The sequence below is a fragment of the Pangasianodon hypophthalmus genome, chromosome 14, assembly GCF_027358585.1.
Source record: "Pangasianodon hypophthalmus isolate fPanHyp1 chromosome 14, fPanHyp1.pri, whole genome shotgun sequence".
Lineage (NCBI taxonomy): Eukaryota > Metazoa > Chordata > Actinopteri > Siluriformes > Pangasiidae > Pangasianodon > Pangasianodon hypophthalmus.
This window is the reverse complement of record NC_069723.1, coordinates 2955719-2968665: the sequence shown is the minus strand read 5'-3', so window position 1 is coordinate 2968665 and position 12947 is coordinate 2955719. Positions and strand designations below refer to the sequence as shown.

Genomic DNA, 12947 nt, shown 5'->3' with positions numbered 1-12947 from the left:
AGCAATTTAGACACAATTTGGTGTGTTAAGTCGCACAACAACACTAATTAAAGCAATTTAGAGACAATTTGTGTGTTAAGTCGCACAACAACACTAATTAAAGCAATTTAGACACAATTTGTGTGTTAAGTCATACAACAACACTAATTAAAGCAATTTAGACACATTTCTTGTGTTAAGTCGCACAACAACACTAATTAAAGCAATTTAGACACAATTTGTGTGTTAGTCGCACAACAACACTAATTAAAGCAATTTAGAGACAATTTGTGTGTTAAGTCACACAACACACTAATTAAAGCAATTTAGAGACAATTTGTGTGTTAAGTCGCACAACAACACTAATTAAAGCAATTTAGACACAATTTGTGTGTTAAGTCACACAACAACACTAATTAAAGCAATTTAGACACATTTCTTGTGTTAAGTCGCACAACAACACTAATTAAAGCAATTTAGACACAATTTGTGTGTTAAGTCGCACAACAACACTAATTAAAGCAATTTAGACACAATTTGTGTGTTAAGTCGCACAACAACACTAATTAAAGCAATTTAGATACATTTCTTGTGTTAAGTCGCACAAACAACACTAATTAAAGCAATTTAGACACATTTCTTGTGTTAAGTCGCACAACAACACTAATTAAAGCAATTTAGACACAATTTGTGTGTTAAGTCGCACAACAACACTAATTAAAGCAATTTAGACACAATTTGTGTGTTAAGTCGCACAACAACACTAATTAAAGCAATTTGTACACATTTCTTGTGTTAAGTCGCACAACAACACTTTATTAAAGCAATTTAGACACAATTTGTGTGTGTTAAGTCACACAACAACACTAATTAAAGCAATTTAGACACATTTCTTGTGTTAAGTCACACAACAACACTAATTAAAGCAATTTAGACACAATTTGTGTGTTAAGTCACACAACAACACTTTATTAAAGCAATTTAGACACAATTTGTGTGTTAAGTCGCACAACACTAATTAAAGCAATTTAGACACATTTCTTGTGTTAAGTCGCACAACAACACTAATTAAAGCAATTTAGACACATTTCATGTGTTAAGTCGCACAACAACACTAATTAAACAATTTAGACACAATTTGTGTGTTAAGTCATACAACAACACTAATTAAAGCAATTTAGACACAATTTGTGTGTTAAGTCATACAACAACACTAATTAAAGCAATTTAGACACAATTTGTGTGTTAAGTCGCACGACAACACTAATTAAAGCAATTTAGACACAATGTGTGTGTTAAGTCGCACAACAACACTAATTAAAGCAATTTAGAGACATTTCTTGTGTTAAGTCGCACAACAGCACTAATTAAAGCAATTTAGACACAATTTGTGTGTTAAGTCGCACAACAACACTAATTAAAGCAATTTAGACACAATTTGTGTGTTAAGTAACACAACAACACTTTATTAAAGCAATTTAGACACAATTTGTGTGTTAAGTCGCACAACAACACTAATTAAAGCAATTTAGACACAATTTGTGTGTTAAGTAACACAACAACACTAATTAAACAATTTAGACACAATTTGTGTGTTAAGTCATACAACAACACCTAATTAAAGCAATTTAGACACATTTCTTGTGTTAAGTCGCACAACAACACTAATTAAAAGCAATTTAGACACAATTTGTGTGTTAAGTCATACAACAACACTAATTAAAGCAATTTAGACACATTTCTTGTGTTAAGTCGCACGACAACACTAATTAAAGCAATTTAGAGACAATGTGTGTGTTAAGTCGCACGACAACACTAATTAAAGCAATTTGAAGACCATTTTTTGTGTTAAGTCACACAACAAACACTAATTAAAGCAACTTAGAGACAATTTTACATGTTAAGTCGCACAACAACACTAATTAAAGCAACCTAAAGACAAATTTAAGGACAAGTTTTCATATGAAGTCGCAAACCAACAGTAATTCACCTGTTATATAATTTAACATTCATTAAGTTATATACCGTTCATTAAAAATATAAAACAAAAAGGGGAAATTCCAAGTGCTCCATTTTTTTTCTAGCTAATATGTGTTTACCATCTCTCTCTCCTTCTCCCTCTCTCTCTCTCCTTCTCCCTCTCTCTCTCCTTCTCCCTCTCTCTCAGTATGTTCAGGGTGTGTTGAATTGGACGCGATGATGACGTACCTGATGGTATTTGGAGACGTGGTGTTCACACTAGTGATCGTGGCCATAGTTTACCGCTGCGCTCAGAAGAAGGCTGGAACTGCTGCTCCTCAGAGAGGTAATGCACACACACACACACACACACACACACACACACACACACACACACATACAGGTCTGCTTCTATATCTATTTATATCCATATCTATATCTATCAATATCCAATACATAAGAGTAATCACACACACACACACACACAGGTCTGCTTCAATATCATGCATACATACATATATTACAGCTCCAATACATAAGAGTAATCACACACACACACACACATATACACACACATTTTAGAATGCACACAAATACATGAGCACAATTAGAATTTTTTTCTGCATTACAGTGACACAACCGCGTCAAGCACGGGGTCAGGCAAGAGCACCTCCACCTCCCGACCCTGACTATCAGGTAAAGCGAAGTGTGTGTGTGTGTGTGTGTGTGTGTGTGTGTGTGGGTATCTAGTAGATTATTATTTCTAAATGACCTCAATTTGTCAAACAGGTTTTGATTCACCGTAGCATTGTTTAAATATTTAAAGTTCAAAACATTTCCTTTGAAACACGTTAACGGAACGTTCCTGAATTTGAATTTCTGCCATCTTGTGATGTCACAATGTGCTTTACAGCTGACCAATCAGCAGCTACGATTTAAACTCATGTATATATACTGTATACACAGCCACGCTGCAGGTGCACACTGTAGGGCCCCCTTTTCTACCTCATTCTCTCCTCTTTCTTTCTCTCTTTTTCTTTCTCTCTGTGTATCCCACACTATATTTCTTTCTTTCTTCTCTTTTCGTTTTTCATTTTTAGCATTTTTTTTTTCTCTTATTCTAAATCTCCTTTGCTTTTAATTTGCATTCCCTGCGAAGAGCATTTTCCCTCATTTTCTTTTTTTCTATTTTACTTTTTCTCTATCCTGTCCCTTCTTCTTTCTTCCTTCCACACTTTCTTCTTCTCTTCTTCATTCATTTCTTTCCCTTTTTTCCTTCTGCTGTTCTTCAGTTTATCTTTCTTTTTGTTCTTTATCATTTCTGTTTTGCCTTTTTCCTGTTCTTTGTTTCTCTCCATCCCTTTCTTCCCTTGTGTCTTTTCTTTTTCTTTCTTTCTTTCTTTCTTTCTCTATTCACTTCTTTAATTCTTTCTTTCTTACTCACTTTTTTATTCATGTCTTTTTCTTTCTTTCTTTCTTTCTCTATTCACTTGTTTCTTATTTTCTTTCTTTCTTTCTTTCTGTACAGTTACTGACTGTAGCCCATCTGTTACTTTGCGTAAAGTATTGGCCCCCTCTACCTTGGCCATCAGTAGAACCATCACTCCGTAGTTAGTTTTCAGCTGAAAACACCACGTGGACTAATGTGTGTTTCTGACGTCATCTTCTACAGAGAGTTACAGAAATAACACTGCCATCTCACATTTCACATTTAAGCCATAACAAATATAAATATAAATATAATGATATTTTAGTAGCTGCTCATTGCTTCTGAGATGAACGGTATCACATCACATGAACAGTATGGTAACTTTTTCAGATTTCTATATCACTGATATAAAATCTCACCCCTGATGTACTGTATATGTTTATATAGTAAAAGTTAGTTTTTAATTTTTTTCCTTTTTTTTTTTTTTTTTTTTTGCATTTTGCAGCCTCTGAACCAGGCCACGCGTTCCAATGACTTGTACGCTCAGGCAAATCGGCGATAATGGACCTGTAATCATCGGACCTTATTATAAACATCAGCTTTACACATGCATGGAATCCTCCACGTTTTACAGTTGTCACACAAACATCCAAACACACACACGCAAACACACACATACACACACACACACACGCACGCACATGACTGACTTGTATTTCCATCAATGTAGAGTTCTTCCAATGACCTATTTTTAACGGTAGCTACAACAAACCTAGTCTTTTTTTTAAGCTGTAGATTTTGTTAAAGAAAAAGGAAATTCTCACTTGTATTAAACAAAATTAATCAAATTAATCAAATTAATCAAAAGTTTCTATCAGAATGGTAAGTACATGTCAAATGCATACACACACACACACACATTGTATATACTATAATTATGATATATTATTATAATTATGATATACAGTATATTGATGAAATGAAGCAATAAGACATTATTGAACTAATGTTACTTATGAAATCACCACAGACTTTTACACATACAGCATATTCATATAAATATTCCTAATAAAATATGAATATTTTAATCAAATATTCAATGCCTTATAAACATGTAATACACGTGTCACTAATTATCAGAAATAATGAAAATATATTGCAATTTTATTTTATTTTCACAAAACCTTTTTCCCAAATAGTAAGCAAGAATGTATGTTTCTTTTCCCACTTCCTTTAGTAGCTTTAGATTTCTTTTTAATTCCTTTGCAACTTTACCAAAATGTGACTCAATCTGTTACTTACGTTGTTATATTATCGTAGTAATAACGTTAGCTAAGGACAAACCACTTGGAAATTTTTTTATATTTTACCCTGCAGTAAGATATCTGAGTTGATGTTATTCTTTTTCAACTTTAAACTTTTAAAAGTAAAATTGATCATACTTTGTAACTTACATTCTTATAAAAACGTACACGCGCTTGTCAGGACAGTGGTCTGTGCTTTAGTTCGCGGACCTACAGGATGTAGTGTGGCGGCAAAACTTATATAAAGCAAATCGTTAATTGATCTTAAAGACCATTGTGGTAGTTTTAAAAGCTTATATTGTATTTAGGACAACAAACTGTACTTGTACAAGTATTTTCATTTTCATTCAGTAAATTTCATTTTTCATTTACCTCAGATTGTGAGGTGACGGTGATTAAAGTGATTTGTGATCATTATTAAACAGTAAAAGGCACAAGTCCTAACTAAGATAAACAATGCCGCTTATGCTACAGGATGTTAGCTTGATTTATGAATATTAGCTTGATAGAAAACCTTATAGAAATACTTTTAAATATTGTAGTATTTATTTGTGTGCCTTGTTTTGGTTCAAAGGAATATTCTGCAAAATTTCATATTCTCCATTGAGCAAAAGATTCCTATTGGCTTAGAAGGTTTTTTTTATCATTATAGCTTTTTTGGTATAAAGCTACTAGAACTTTCTTCCAAATAATAGCCAAATGTATAGCAATATGATATTTACATGCTAAAAGTCATTCTGAATATTTTCTATTTCTGTGTGTAAATACATATCAACTGTCTCAATGTTCACTTCTGTATGTTCTTTTTGCTCAGTTTTAGTGATATAAAATGATGCATACTTTTTAATAAAAATTCTGATTACGATCATTTGAAGCTCGTGACTCCACTGCTGATTCATACAGAGTCATACTCGGCATGTTTACTAGAAATGAGCTGGAAATATCAACGTGACTGATTCTGTGGGATGTCAGGTTTCTGTTTTACGACTTGTTTTTAAGCACATCACCGTTCCACACTAGATCAGATGGGCTGACTCATGGAGATATAACTTATATATAACTATATAACTTTTTTCTCTGTACATACGCAAGCTTTTCTCTAATCTATATCGTACTTTTTTTACGTGTCTTAAATGCTATAAATTTACACAATAAAGTTGCATTTGCTATCAAACACTTACGGATGTTCTTGTTTTTTAATGCAAAAATTCTTTTTTAACATTAATTAAAATTAAAAGACAACAGCAATGTGAAATGGCCACAAATACATTTTGAGCTGATGTATTTTTAAATCAATGTCCAGACATTATGATTAATGATCATTTTATTTAATGACTACAAAAGAAATTATGAACACAGAAAATCTATTTTTTAAAAATTATACCGTTTTAAAGATTTAGTACAAAATTTTAATATTGTCATCAAATTTTAACTGCTTCAAAGCAGTTTGTAATTATTAAAAAAAAAAAACAATAAAAATGTCTAAAATGATATCACATCATGTGATAGCTCAGAAAAGTGTGTTGTGATAATTTAGAATTAAGCAGAATATTAAAAGCAATGGGCCAAGGATGGAGCTTTGCGGAACACCGAATTTTATTATCTGTGCAAACATCAGACAGAAGTCCTTCTCTGAAGACTTGCTGAAAGTGTAGGACATAAAACCAGTTGATATTATATACTAATGAATCCAGGGCTTATTATATAATAATAAAACCACCTTACTCAGGTTACTCAGGTTCGGCCCACCCACACCAGCCATAATATTATTATTATTATTAAACTGTCCCTGCATCATTTTCCGTTAACCCTGAAAACACCTCAAAGTACTTCCTTAGACCACCTGAAAAATGTCCATTATCTGACCATGAGGCTACTTAGCATGGTGAAAGGAAATCATTTCTTCTCTGGAGTTGAGATCGTCTGAGTGACTGTAGTCCTGAGGTGTAGTTCTCACTGTAGACTGTAGGTGATTGATGTTTCAGGCCAACGGTGACTATCTTTAAAAGTAAAAGTAAAAGTTGTCATAATGTAGCTAATAGTTACAAGCTAGCAACTTAACATGTGCTAGTCTAACACTTCTTACTCTATATACTAGCTAGCTAGCCATGAACTTTTTTCCATTTCAATTACATCAACAAGCCGAAGCAAGAAAGCGGACAAACTAAATAAATCCGAGTAATTAGCATTTACTGGTGTTTTGGGTTATCGTTTGTCCAATTCTGTTGTTTTTTTTAACGTTTTTCCACCCTGGATAGATATGAACGCTTTGTGGTCGCTGCTTCTTCGTGATCTTCTGACTTTAGCTACCTAATTTAGTAACATAAATGAGTCATTTCTGCCATATTACCATAGCAACAACATAGATGTCATTAATGTTATATCCTTTGAAACCTCCTGCCAAGGATGGCTATTGCATTTCTTTTTTTTATTTTATTTTATTTTTTAGATATGTATCTCATCATATTTACCTCATTCTTATTTCATGGCTTTAAAACCACTTTATGTGATACTTTAGTAACAAATATAACGACTTACATCTTTGCATTATAAATATAGACCATCAAATATATGTTGTATTACGAAATACCTTATTTTTGACACATATGAAGTGATAAACAGTGGAAAAGTTAACTCTTGGAAACAGTGACAAGAGCTGATTAGAGATGATTCAGGGAGGAAAAAAGCATCAGTACAGTGCTATTGCGTCAGTTACGCGTTGCTGGAACTGTACGCTACATTTAGATATGAAAGAATGATTAAAATCAAGGAAATCACACACGCAAGGCATACATGTCAGCTTATTTACAGTAGTCTAATAAAAGAAACCTCAGAGGTTTTTGCTCATTTCCTTTGTGTCTGTATCAAGCTTATGAAATGCAGCTCGTTTTAAAAACGCAGTTTAAATGCAAATCACATTAACGCAGTTGCTGCGAGGAAAGATTTACTAGAAGTGCCAGCATTTACAGCTACAGAGCTGTAATTTAACTAATTTGATACTCACCCACCACTTTAATAGGAACACCTGTACACGTGAATCATTCAAGATTCAAGATTTTATGTCATATACACAGTTATATACAGTGCATAACTCGCAGTGAAATGAAAGCCTGGCCTACTCCTCTATAGAGTGTGCATTTAAATACTAAATAAAAAATCAGAAAGGAATGAGAAATATTTAAAAATTATTAAAAAGGATAATAGAATTAAGAAATACATGTAGAGGAATGTGCAAGAATGTGCAAAAAATGGATGCACAAAATATGCAGTATGTTACGAATATGTTATGTGTAGTAACAATACAAAGTGCAAAGTGCAGTGTGTGTGGAGTGTTAATAAAGTCCAGAGTGACTGGAGAGTCTTTACAGAGTCTTAAGGGATCTGTATGGTGGACATGTCCAACAAGTTCCTCCTGAGCCTCTCAGTTTTATCCATCAGACTACGGAAGCGCTCGTCTGATTGCAGCAGGCTGAAAAGTCAGTTACCGGGGTGGGTGGAGTCTTTGAAGATTTTAGCAGCACTTCATGCAATTCATGCAATTATCTAATCAGACAATCATGTAGCAGCAGCACAGTGCATAAAATCATGCAGAAACAGGTGAAGAACTTCAGTTAATGTTCACATCGAACATCAGGATGGAGAAAAATCTCAGTGATCTCGATGACTTTGGCCATGTGGCGTATGGTTACAACAATTTTAGATAGCTAATACTGAACAGTCTTTTTTTTTCTTTCAAATACTCTATATTCTCTGAATGCAATAATTTCCCAGTGTTTAAGTCCTTCCAAATGCACTTTTTATCATTACATGCATACTAAAGCTTTCTCCTTCTCCATCCCGATGTATATTGTATGATGGATTGATGTATGGAAGTGTTTGCATTTAATAATGTTACTTTAGTGAGCACATTTATCACATTTCACACCCGTTATTTAAATATAAGTAAATTTAAATATATTTAATGACTTTTGTGAGATGTCATCAGTCAAGCTAGTTCTAGCTAGCTAGTATTATATTAGCCTTACAAGACACAACACTAGTTGTTTCTCCAAGCACAAAGTTTTAATGTTAGTATTAATGTTAGTAACCTAGCATACCTATCTAATTAATTCTTTACCACCCTTACCACTTTCCTCTAGTCCAGAAAAACTCGTCCGAATCTGGCTGCTTAAACATGACCGAAATGTTGCACAAGCTTTAAATAGCTTTTAAATACCACAGAAACCTGGTCTGCAATGTTTCCACTTAACGTCAGGCTCGTTTTGACCCACAATAGAGTACATTCCCATAACAGCCCACACTCTAGTTGACAGAGCATAGTATGTTATCTGAAAAGCTCTCGATCTGTATAACACGTTATTCTTTTAAAGGCAATATTATGACGTGTTTATTATGGCTATAAACATATCCTCATGCTCGCAAAAGTAAAACCTTGTTTTCTTCCTCTAAAGTGAATAGATCAGATCCTCTAGATAGCAAGAGAAAAGTTAAGATTTTGTCTATATAAGGTTTTAAAGTACCTAACAACAATGAAAAAATGAAAATGTTAAAATAAAGCTTTAAGTTTTAAATTATTCGTTATTGTTATTTATTATTACGTTTACGGGGTGCGATCTGTGGTAATATTAGCCGTAAACCAGCACACGGGCTTAGCGGGAAATGGGTGAGTGTGTGAGCTCATGAGTTGCATTGCGTCTAAACATGTTAACATCTTGAAAAACATTTCTGTTCTTTGAAGCACTTTACCTCAACGGAAAGTTCGATTTCCTTTCTAACGTTATAAATGCGTAGCTAATATGACGTTCGTGTTGATAAATGGTGTCAGTCAACATCGCCACTTTTTCGAGTGTCAGTCATGAGTGAAGTACAGATATGATATTAAAATAAAATAGTTTTGTTATTTTCATTGCCATTCTGATAAAAATGAAGCGAAATAATAAATGTGTGTGCGTGTGTGTGTGTGTGGGCGTCAGACTAATCATGTGTGCCTTTCATGTGTTACATGATGTTTGGTGTTTGATATCTGAGTGTGTGTCAAGCGCTGAAACTTTGCAGTACTTTGACTTGTTTGTCTCTGAAAGGAAACCTCAGGCGTGTTAGCTTCAACCAATTAGCAGTTACTTGATAAAACCCCCATAGTGCATTTGGGCTACTGATAATGTCAGACAAGTCCAAGTTTTACATTAAATATGAACTTCAAATATATAAATTACTACAGAATCCAGTATTCAATAGCACTGTGGTGTAAGTGATGATAAGATGATCCACCAATGATCCATCCATAAAATATGTTGTTTTTTTCCTACTTTAGTAAATGTATGAATGTCACAAAATCTCTGTTATATTGTAGCTCCAGTGTTACTCCTTGTTCCTGTTAATTCCTAGTTCTAGTTGGAATTCTGCAAAGGGGACTAATTTTTATGGCCCAAAAAAGTACTTCGGATTCAGCTGACCCAACCTCCTCGATCCAACTAAACTCCGAATGCCATTTATCAGGCATTTATAAGATACATATAAGTCTAAATGTTCTTTGTGGTGTAATAAGAATCAAACCTTTCTCCATTCAGTGGCTTGTAATATTTTTGGAGCTTTAATAGCTCTAACCCAGATAGCAAATGAGCAATGGCCCCGTGATGGCCCACATACCACAGTGGAAAAATGATGCTGAATTTCTACAATGCTGTCTTCCTAAATACAGCCACAACTCCACTCTAAAGAGACCAGACATCATGATATGTATGCTATGGACCAAAACATTTGCATTTGTTACATTTATGGCATTTGGCAGACGCCCTTATCCAGAGCAACTTACAATTATCTCATTTATACGACTGAGCAGTTGAGGGTTAGGGGCCTTGCTCAAGGGCCCAGCAGTGGCAGCTTGGCAGTGCTGGGATTTAAACTCTCAACCTTCCAATCAGAAGCCCAACAGCTTAACCACTGAGCTACCACTTCCAAAACATAAAGCTGGGCCACTTTTGGCGTAAAACTGAACTGTCACACCACCAACAGTTAAGACACTTATGATTAGTGCCTTTTGGACCATTTTTTGCCCCATATTCTAAATGCCATGAAAACCTTAAATGTGATTGTTGGCCCATAATGTACTACCTTAACCACAGGTACAACATTGCTAACAAGAAAATTCTAGCAGGCAGAGAGAACAAAACTGGCCTTTATACTTTTATTACAGCAAAATAAGGAATACAAAATACTCAATATATTGTATGTTAAAAGAAGTAATGTACGAGGTAAACTATACAACCAGAAAGAAAACAGGCTATTAAATGGCTGTCTATTGACTCTCTGGTGGGGCAAAATTAACAGATAAATTTGGCGCAAAGCAAAAGCAAAACGCAAATTCGTCTTTTGTACAATGCGTCCTTTCCCCTTCAGTGAATCTTTTTTTTTTTTTTTTTTTAGGTGAATTTTATTCAAGTTTGGTCTGACCATTGCTTTAACTTGAAAGTAGAAGTGTAGTTTTCCGGTACATCACCATAGCAACAGGACAAAAATTGCAAATGCTACAGCTAAACTGTAAATATTGGCGCTGTAAAATTTTATATATGAAATTTTGTGTCTGCAGTTCAAAACTATGAAAAACTAAATGTCTTGAAACACCATGTTTACTCCAGGTTAAATTGCTCATTTTATAGCCATTGATTAATTAATAAGTATAATGTGTCTTTTCACTTGATTTTCCCAGGAATATGGATGTTCATTAGTGATGGGAATTCCGGCTCTTTCTAGGCAAAAGTTGTTGATTTTTGAGTATTACTTAAATTGATTCAATAAAATTTTACTCCACCTTTTAATTAACAACATAACATTATACTTTGCATAAAATTAAGTTTTCATCTTTGTTTAACACACTCCGGTCCCTGTCTGATTCCCAGGGTTCGCTTAAAAGAGCCGAATCAAAGAGTCGACCCATTCGTAAATGACACATCATAAACAGGTACGATTTCCTGAAAACTCTGACCTAAAAGCACAAACTACAAAAGGAAAGATGGATGATAATTATGACTCGAGCACAGTAGAGATGTACACATGAAGTCCAGTTGTTCCAGTGGTTGAAATTCTGCACTTATGACACAAGAGTTAGCATAAAGCTCTCCACATTCTTCCAAATAAGTTGTTCTTCATTAAAAAAGAGTTGTTCTCATGCACCTTCTGGCTTTTCAACACAGTTTATTATCTTTGTTTATTATCCTTCTTTCTGAAAATGTTTCTCCTCTTGCGACTGATAAAATGAGAAAATGGGAACGAGACCAGCTAGTTAGCAAAACTTACCAAAAAAAAGGTGATATAAACAGTTTGTCAGGAACATATTTAAAGTAATTAAAAGCAAGATGAAGAAGGAGGGATGTCATTAATGGTTCGAACATGTTGAAAAGATGTTCATTCAGCCATGTTAAACACAGTCATGCTAATTATCATGCAACCTAACTTAGCATCAATTGCTAGCTTGAATGAAATCACATGAGGGAGAGTATATAAGTGAATTCAGCTATAAAATTCAAATATATCTAGACAACATTGTCGGATTTAATGTTATACGGGTTCACAAGATGCTTAATATGTCATTTTTTTCTTTGCACAGCTACATTTTGTGTTCAAATTAATATAAATGTTGCACTCCTGTTACTATTCTCACTCATATTTATCTCCAAACTTTCTAAATGTGTACAGTTCGTTTTAATGATCAGAATCACCATGTGCGGTGCACCATAGATAACGAGATGGAAGAAAAAAAAAAAGAAAAAGGTGTGTGTCTGGGTATGTAGATGTTAGGCTGATTGTGGGTCTTTCTCACACACACACTCACAGGATGTTAGTTGTTGCATATGTGAATTGTGAGTGTGTCAAGCACTGAAACATCACAGTAGCTCGGCTTGTGTGTGCGCTTTTGGTTCATAAAGGAAACCACAGCACCCTAAGCGCTAAAGATTAGCATGATGTCTATAAAACACCATTGTGCACTCGTTGTATTTTAATTTTGTATTTCAATGTAGAGTACATAGCTAAAGGTGTCAAATGATGACGAGCAATTTTTAAAATAATATAGTAATCAAGTCAAAGGCCGTCTAGCGTTTTCTACTTTTGCTTTTAAGTCAATAAATTAATTTATAAAAAATTAAAACAAACATAAATGAATCTAAAAAAATATATGGTGTAATTAATGTTAATATATCATTATTATTATTATTATTATTATTAATGTATTTTAATATATAATAATAAATCCATGTTTTGAATCACACACATAGTGTTCA

At 33.8% G+C, this 12947-nt stretch overlaps 1 protein-coding gene across 1 annotated transcript; it reads left to right on the top strand.

Moving 5' to 3' along the window:
* Positions 1–2069: 2069 nt before the first annotated feature.
* On the top strand, positions 2070–5847 carry LOC113544469 (T-cell surface glycoprotein CD3 epsilon chain). Its single transcript, XM_053239499.1, has 3 exons — positions 2070–2284; positions 2570–2634; positions 3873–5847. Exons 1-3 carry the CDS (start codon positions 2176–2178, stop codon positions 3927–3929), a joined length of 231 nt encoding a protein of 76 aa, XP_053095474.1. The 5' UTR covers positions 2070–2175; the 3' UTR covers positions 3930–5847.
* The last annotated feature ends 7100 nt before the right edge of the window (positions 5848–12947 follow it).

What these genes read in the sequence shown, in the direction of transcription:
- LOC113544469 (XM_053239499.1), top strand. Translation starts at nt 2,176, where the DNA reads ATGATGACGTACCTGATGGTATTTGGAGACGTGGTGTTCACACTAGTG. An exon ending in AACTGCTGCTCCTCAGAGAG is followed by an intron (nt 2,285 to 2,569) that starts GTAATGCACACA and finishes TCTGCATTACAG; the next exon opens with TGACACAACCGCGTCAAGCA. An exon ending in CTCCCGACCCTGACTATCAG is followed by an intron (nt 2,635 to 3,872) that starts GTAAAGCGAAGT and finishes TGCATTTTGCAG; the next exon opens with CCTCTGAACCAGGCCACGCG.